This window comes from Micromesistius poutassou, assembly GCF_964030765.1.
Source record: "Micromesistius poutassou genome assembly, chromosome: 10".
NCBI classification, from domain to species: domain Eukaryota; kingdom Metazoa; phylum Chordata; class Actinopteri; order Gadiformes; family Gadidae; genus Micromesistius; species Micromesistius poutassou.
This window is the reverse complement of record NC_140280.1, coordinates 12685044-12693003: the sequence shown is the minus strand read 5'-3', so window position 1 is coordinate 12693003 and position 7960 is coordinate 12685044. Positions and strand designations below refer to the sequence as shown.

Sequence of the window (7960 nt, the reverse complement as noted above, 5' to 3'; positions counted from 1 at the left end):
AGCGTTTTAAACTGAGACTGATGTTCTGAAGCATTTCCATGGCATGAAGTCTATGGCTATGTTATTGTTGACACTTTTCCAAACCATTTGTCAAATGGAAAACATTGAATAGATAAATTAGGCTTTGAAATGCATGGGCTTGATTATGCTGACAACGTGTGTTTTAGTATTTAAGTTAGTCCTTGGATTCGAACTCAGTAACTTCCTTAATATTGGTGTGCTTTCTAAACAGTGTGGACTGTTGCTTCCCTACTGGTCTACTCAGCAGTGTGTACTAGGGTTTTTATTTATATTCTAGATTTGAATGAAGATTACTACCATATATGCATGCCTCAGAAGACAATGTCTGTGCCAACCGCTGCTTTGAGCCAATATCTTTGTGAGAAAGACCACTGGCTTTCTCCCATTTCACCTGCCTTTAAACTGATGCATACAAACCATGCATCTTTCTATCTGTCTTTCTATCTATCTATCTATCTATCCATCTATCCATCTATCCATCTATCCATCTATCCATCTATCCATCTATCTATCTATCTATCTGTTGGTATGTCTGCCTATATGTCTAATTCTTCACAAAACACATTTTCTGATTATTAAGTTAATTATTTCTTATGTCATCTTTAAAATGAACAATCGGTCACCATTTTTGGAAATTTGAAGCATTTTTTTTTATAAATGTCATTTGTTGCTGTATTCTTGCTTTTCATTTGAATATTAAATGTTTTAAATACAGGTTGTCTACGTTTGTTTTTGTTTGCAAGCTTGTAAGGCCTATTCTTATCTATAATATATATCGTGGGGCATTAAACTAGGCATAGCATACTTTTTTTTTTATTATTTAACACCAATTTACCAACTAGTGTAAATGAGCTATTGCTCATAAATGCTCTTCTTAACTATTGAAAATACAGGCAATACTGTACAACGTGTGTTTATCAGGAGTTGTATGACTTGGACGACTTTCACCAACAAACGTACCTTGTTGCAAACATGTCAGGTTAAAAATAAATGTTTTTTTTCTACCGTCCACCCAGAAGAGTGTCTATCATTAGTTTGTATTGTCCTGAGAACAACGTCACCACGTTGAGCACACCGGCCCATGCCGCCCATCTTATAACACCGACCGGAGACACCGACAACCTGGAGGGCGGGCCACGCCCCCTCCGGAGCGGCTGTGCGTGCCGCCCGTGCGCCGCCCGGGGTTACGAGACGAGGTCACAAGATTCCTCACCGCGAGCCTGCTGTGTCATTCACCTCCCCACGGCCAGGGCGGGTCCTCTTCACATTCACACGCCGGAGCTCAGAGAGTAGTAGGCCTACTCCTTTTACGGAACGCTAAAGTATTTTAGAAAACACAACCATCGCCATATCGCCTTTAACTTTTTGTTTCTGTTTGCTCACACAGTAGGCCGAGGGGCAACTTTTGAAAATGGCCCACTCGTGCCGTTGCGGGTGACACTTTTGTTCATAAAAGTCGTGGGATGACCAACCATTCGTCGGGGAGCAGCAGTAGGCTGACCATGCAGAGTCCTCGGAAGGAGCACCTGTACAAGGTGCTGGTAATCGGAGACCTCGGGGTGGGGAAGACGGCCGTTATCAGGCGCTATGTGCACCAGACCTACTCCGCCAACTACCGCGCAACTATTGGAGTGGATTTTGCGCTCAAGGTGTTGAACTGGGACTCTGAGACCATCCGTCTCCAACTCTGGGACATCGCAGGTGGGGAATTGATTTCCATAGGCTATGCATTTGAGTTTGGTACATTCGTTGACAAATTTGTAGGCAAATAAACGCTCTCAGACAGCTTCTGCCTTCCCGTTTTTACTACGAAAACAGCTGAAATATTTCCCCTAAAAAATAGTAAATGAATGTAGGCCTATATAGTGATTGTCTTCTGAATGTTTGAACAAGAACAGATCCTCCTGATTTATAACTAGAGATACCTCATATTAGACGTTATAGGGTAGGTTTATGGTGTACGGACACGCTATACAGAACGAGATCTTCTCAGTTGAACACTCCTGTCACCCACATGCTCTATTTTTTTGTCATGAAAGAAGAAGAGTGCGCTGTCATTCATGCAATGTATGCTGAGGGATCATGTGAGGCAGGCCATGTGAGGTGCATTTCAAGGAGTTAGGCGCTTCGTTGTGCATTGTATGCAACATATGGGAGAGCATTGTAACCCAGCAGGCTCTCACTGAAACACACACACCAGGTATCTCTTCGTACTTAAAATTAATTTTTTTGAGGTATACGTAACGTAACTGATAAATGTCTTTGAGAAATCCTCCAGCTGCGATGGAGATCCAACAATATTCTTGCTGAATCGGAAGGACCTATGTTTAAGTCCAAGGTGCACCAACACACACACATATTGCTGACAAATATGTCAGCCGACGTGCTCAGTGCTCAAACTCTGACCGACTTGACAGCATATATTTTCATTGTGACCTTCGAAGCCTGAAGCATGTTTACATTCATGTAGATTAGAGTTAATATTCCAGTCCATGTAACTACATTTGAATACCACACAAGCTGTTATACTTGTAACAGCTTGTTACAAGCGGTGGCTCTGACTATGTGTCCCAGCTCAGCAGAACCAACTCTGTCTGAGTGGAATGCAGATCCTGGTGAGAGCAACCTTAGAATGCCAGCTGCAGCAAAACAACCTGAATCGGTCGTTTGTCCCGACGATTTCTGGGAACATGATCCACAATTATCCCTGATTGCCTGTTTATCCGTGGTGTGTGAGAGAGAGAGTGTGTTATTTGCTTACTTAGGTATTCACGTTTGTGTTTATGTCTGTGTGTGTGTGTGTGTGTGTGTGTTGTGTCCCTGCTCATCACAGGACAGGAGCGGTTCGGCAACATGACGCGTGTGTACTACCGCGAGGCCATGGGGGCCTTTATCGTGTTCGACGCCACCAGGCCCACCACGTTCGAGGCGGTCACCAAGTGGAAAGAGGACCTGGACTCCAAGCTCATGCTGGCCAATGGCCGGAGCATCGCCACTGTGCTGCTGGCCAACAAATGCGACCAGGGGCGGGACGAGTTCATCAACAACAACGGCGTCAAGATGGACCAGTTCTGCAAAGACAACGGCTTCGTCGGTTGGTTTGAGACGTCCGCCAAGGTGAGACGTGGTGCCTTTAGAATTAACGGTAAATGGACTGCGTTTGCATTGCGCTTTTCAGAACCAGTGGGCACTCAAAGCACTTTACAATAGTTGGCTGTTCATACACACGTTCATACACTGACGGATGTGTCTGCCATGCTAGGCAACAGCCAGCTCGTCGGGCCCCGTTAGGTGTCTCGCTAACGGAGCCCTCGACACCAGGGATCGAACAGGCAAACCTTTGTTTGCTACACAAGCCACTCTACCCCCTGAGCAACTGTCACCCAATTCCTGTCTACGGCCCTCGACAAGACACATTGAAATGAACACAGAAGCACATTATCTCGTTAAAGCAGTGTTATTTGATTTATGACCACTAGAGGCCATGTTTGTCTGCATGTTTGCTAAAGGCAAACATGTCTTCATGAAGAAACACGTAATTATGTACATAATGTAGATAAGAGGATATTTTAAAAGGTGAAACAAGTTTAAAAGAAATGCCATTCTGTCCTGTACTTCTGTTCTGTACTAGAGAGCCTAGAGTGTTCTGTATTGTATTGGGACCAAAGTGTTTAGCCAAGAGCTTTTGCAGACACAACCGTCCATAGTAAGTGACATGATGCTGCTGCTTCTGAGTGAGGAACACCTCTGCACTGCCAACTGGAATTTCATACGCTGGTGGAAAGTGGTTTAGTGGGACAAGGATAACGCTAGTGGAGTATGGGGGTGGGTCCGATTTTGGGCATGGATGTGAAGCTCAAGGGCTCGATGGGAGAGTTGTATTTTTAAACTTCACATGTCACCATCTCCTGTACTTATGTACTTTCTATTTATCTTCAATAGCAAACTCTTCAATACAGATAACCTTTAAATGTACTGTATGATTTGCTGAAACTATACGCCAATAACACAACGCAGTGCCAAATTCACACCCATCTGTAGGTTCCTAAAGCGTCTTCATTCGCACACTTTCTGCCGATACTAATGTCTTTAAAAAGAAGGCGCGCGTTGCCTCTTTCATGTCACGCTGGTCTGACATTCTTGAAGGTCAAAGGTCAATTTTGGAAAGGCTGTGCGTGTTCCGAGCGAGTTAAGCGATCCAGAAAGAGCGAAGCTGTACAGACATCGTGTTTGGAAGTTGTCAGTAAAGTTGTTTATATGACTCCTGTAACTTTCCCCCAATACACGGTTAACGGTATGTCGAGGTTTGTTCACACTGTTCAGCAACACTAAACGACACACATGATAAATGACCACAAACTGTAGGGCAACCTATCCACCTTTTGAACATGTGACTGGCTCGACCTCAATAACTGGCAGTTAAATTCAACTGCCAGTCATATTTAACTGCCCGTTATGTTCAATACATTTTTGATCTAATATTCATCTGTCCAGGTAAATGGTAACGTCAGCTACTCTGACTCTGATAATGGTAATCGATTTCAGGTTTTGAATGCATTCCACAAGATTTGGCGGCATAATCTCATGGGGCAAAATTGGTTAAATTGGGAAACTTTGCAACTTATTTTTCACTGCAGCCCTCACTTTTCTTCAAATGTCTAAAGAGGAAATCCATCAGCCACCAAAAGCTCAATCAACACTCTCCAAAGCTGTGGAGAGAAAATGCCAGTGCGAACGGGCTGCAGCTTAAAGGCTCGTGCAGCCGTCTATAGCCTACCAAAGAGAGAGGGATAATAACCTCTGTTGTTGCCAAATACATTATCTTTATTTAGTCAGAAGCTGTGTAGAATTGAATAGACAAAATAAAAGATAAATCCGAGAACATCCACAATCAACAGATAACATAACAGAAAAAAATTATGTTTAAGATATGAACTGTGGACAAAGCTCTGAAATCTGAACTTCCACCGTTTCTCCCTCAGGACAACACCAACATCAACGAGGCGGCCAACTTCCTGGTGAAGCACATCATGGCCACAGAGCACGACATCCTCAAATCCGTAGTGCCAGACACCATCTCACCGCAGCTAGGCTCCCACAGCGAGAGTCTCTGCTCTGGCTGCTTCAAACCCTAGAGAGAGAGAGAGAGACAGAGGGAGAGACAGAAGGAGAGAGAGGAGGAGAGAGAGAGAGGGACAGGGAGAGAGAGAGGAGGAGGAGGAGAGAGGAGGAGAGAGAGACAGAGGGAGAGAGAGAGAGGGACAGAGAGAGAGAGAGGGACAGACAGAGGGAGAGAGAGAGGAGGAGGAGAGGAGGAGAGAGAGACAGAGGGAGAGAGAGAGAGGAGGAGAGAGAGGGAGAGACAGAGGGAGAGAGAGGAGGAGAGAGAGAGACAGAGGGAGAGAGAGATTCACCATATTTCACCGTAGGTGCAATGCACTGGAACAATGGAAAATATTGGAGAAGCATTTCCCTATTAATTCCCGCATGCACTCCCGTCTGAGTGGTGTTTGGTTCCGTCGTGTCGTCCGCCCCCTGCTTGGCTCCTTCTGTGTCTTTATCGGGAGACCAGCAAAAGTACACGCTCTGTCCTTCCAGAACGTTCCTCGGTTTCTTGGACGCACATTCAATGGACTAATCCCCCGTCTACAAATGTCCACCTGTGTTTATGTTTGCACATTACAGTGTTTTTATGGATGCATTTATCCTCTGAAATATTTATGTTTAAAAATGTTATATATTTGAAATAGTTCCATGTGTTGTTGATAAGAGTTATTTAAAGATGGACTTAAGTCTAACCAGCAGGTTCCAGAAGTGACCGTGGCTTTGTGCAAAATGAAAATGACGGCCCTCCCCAACAAACGTAATGTAATGTCAGACCGCAGGCCGCTGTGGTCTGACCCAGGGTGCATTATTATTCTCCACTAAGTATTGTATTGAGTAGGATAATATCATCACGAAGATAAAACCTCAGCAGACCGTTTCATTGTGGACTCAATAAAGATGTTCACGTTGTACAACCGCTGGTCATCAGCAGACATCAATTACGTCAGTATTTCAAAGATGGAGATGCGTATCTCCACCGATGCCCGCCATTTCACCTCTTGAGTTTCCAAGTTGGGCTCCCTCTCGTCATAAGATAACAAGAAAAGCTTTACTGTTTATTTATTTTTAATTAACCCAGCCATATTTTATTTATAGATAAAAACAAAATTGATGTTTACTGTTTGCTTGTGGATTAAATGATTTTATGGTCCTAATAAAGCCATCTTTCTGTATCCATGTAGGTGATTTAGTATAGTTATAGTTTACATTTTGTTTTTGTTTTTTTTGCATGGTGTAGTATAGTAGAGTAATGTAAAGTAAGTACAGTATAAACACACAATGGCTTCTGTGACAGTGCGCTTACTTGAACCTCCCTGCTCCTTCTCTGCTCCTCCTTGTTCATCCTTTATCTCTCAGCCCCTATATCTCCCCCTATGCCACATCATACAGCCCAGTCCTCACAAAGCTCCGCTCCTCTCCTGCCCGCTAAACTCAGTTCCTGCGTTCTTGTCCCTGTGATTCACAGACGTTACATAAACTCCACCGGGCTCTACCCCAGAGCTGAGACATGGAACCTTCATCCAACCTCCTTGGCCAAAAAAAGAGTGCATGGATTTTCCCTTCCTCTTATCTTCCTCTCTTCTGGGTGCCTCTCATCCTCTCTCTTCACTTCACTCTCTAAACATGCTGATGTTGCATCTCAGTCGAGGCACGCTATAGTCGTCGTTGGTATGTAGTAGGTAGTGGGTATTGTAGTGAGTGTTTCTCATTATTCATGGAGAAGGACTTTAAACGTCAAGCCTGATCATAAAACGATGGTGTTTGTGTGCGTATGTGCGTGTGTCCATGAATGCCTTTGAGAATGTGTGTAGGTTTGTGTGTGCACACGCATGTGTGTGTGTGTGCCTTTTTTCCGAATCCGTTTGTCTGTGCATTTATGCCTGCATCTGTGTGTGCATGCGTGTGTGTGCTATGTGTGTGTGTGTGTGTGTGTGTGTGTGTGTGTGGTATGAGTGTGTGTGTGTGTGTGTGTGTGTGTGTGTGTGCTATGTGTGTGTTTGTGTGTGTGTGTGTGTGTGTGTGGTATGTGTGTGTGTGTGTGTGTGTGTGTGTGGTATGTGTGTGTGTGTGTGTGTGTGTGTGTGGTATGTGTGTGTGTGTGTGTGTGTGTGTGTGTGTGTGTGTGTGTGTGGTATGTGTGTGTGTGTGTGTGTGTGTGTGTCTCGTAAAGGAGTCACTTTGATCCAGGACTCCCAGGTTCTCATTAGGAAGCCACATGACTGACTGGATGGATGATTCCTTTCCTCAGGGATTAGATTTAGATACACTAGTGTTGCCTGATCTTAACACACACACACACTCCTCACTACCACTACGCACTTATCGTTCCTTCCCTCATTCGCCCTTTCCATCTTTCATTCCTTTTTTTGTTCCTTCTTTCATCATGTGTACTGTCGTGTCGATCTTGGCATGACAATACTATAACACACAATGTATAGTCTGTATGTAACCAACAAAATACGTGTTCTGTATATAACCAACCGAATCTATGATCTGTAAATAACAGAGAATCTATAACTAAGAGAATCTATAATCTGTTGCTTGGACTCCAGAACCACGCGCACAGAAACCACCCACGCGTTGGCACGGAGACAGCGCGCGAAGGCGGGAAGATGATAAAGGTGGCGAATAGCAGCAAACAGTAAGAAAGAAATGTAGGTCATGTAAGGGTGAAGAAGAAAGTGCAAAGGGCGGCAAAAAAAAAGAAGAAACCCGCAACGTTGTAATGAGACAGTAGTGCAGTGTAGTATGCAGAACGCAGTCCATACTTCGGTGTTGTATTGTATTATTCCTAGAACATGCCCGAGGTGACATCGAAATTACAAGAGTATTG

General features: G+C 44.2%; 1 protein-coding gene across 4 annotated transcripts; it reads left to right on the top strand.

Moving 5' to 3' along the window:
• The first annotated feature begins 1210 nt into the window (after positions 1 to 1210).
• rab38b (RAB38b, member of RAS oncogene family) lies at positions 1211 to 6178 on the top strand. 4 transcript variants are annotated; one of them, XM_084473819.1, is made up of 4 exons: positions 1211 to 1313; positions 1409 to 1722; positions 2855 to 3138; positions 5004 to 6178. In XM_084473819.1, the coding sequence occupies exons 2-4, from the start codon at positions 1485 to 1487 to the stop codon at positions 5154 to 5156; spliced, it is 675 nt and encodes a 224-aa protein (XP_084329945.1). In that variant the 5' UTR covers positions 1211 to 1313; positions 1409 to 1484; the 3' UTR covers positions 5157 to 6178. The 4 variants fall into 4 exon arrangements, with proteins under 4 accessions (XP_084329945.1, XP_084329948.1, XP_084329947.1 ...); XM_084473821.1 differs by having other exon boundaries at positions 1220 to 1310; XM_084473822.1 differs by lacking the exon at positions 5004 to 6178 and having other exon boundaries at positions 2855 to 3478.
• Positions 6179 to 7960: the final 1782 nt, after the last annotated feature.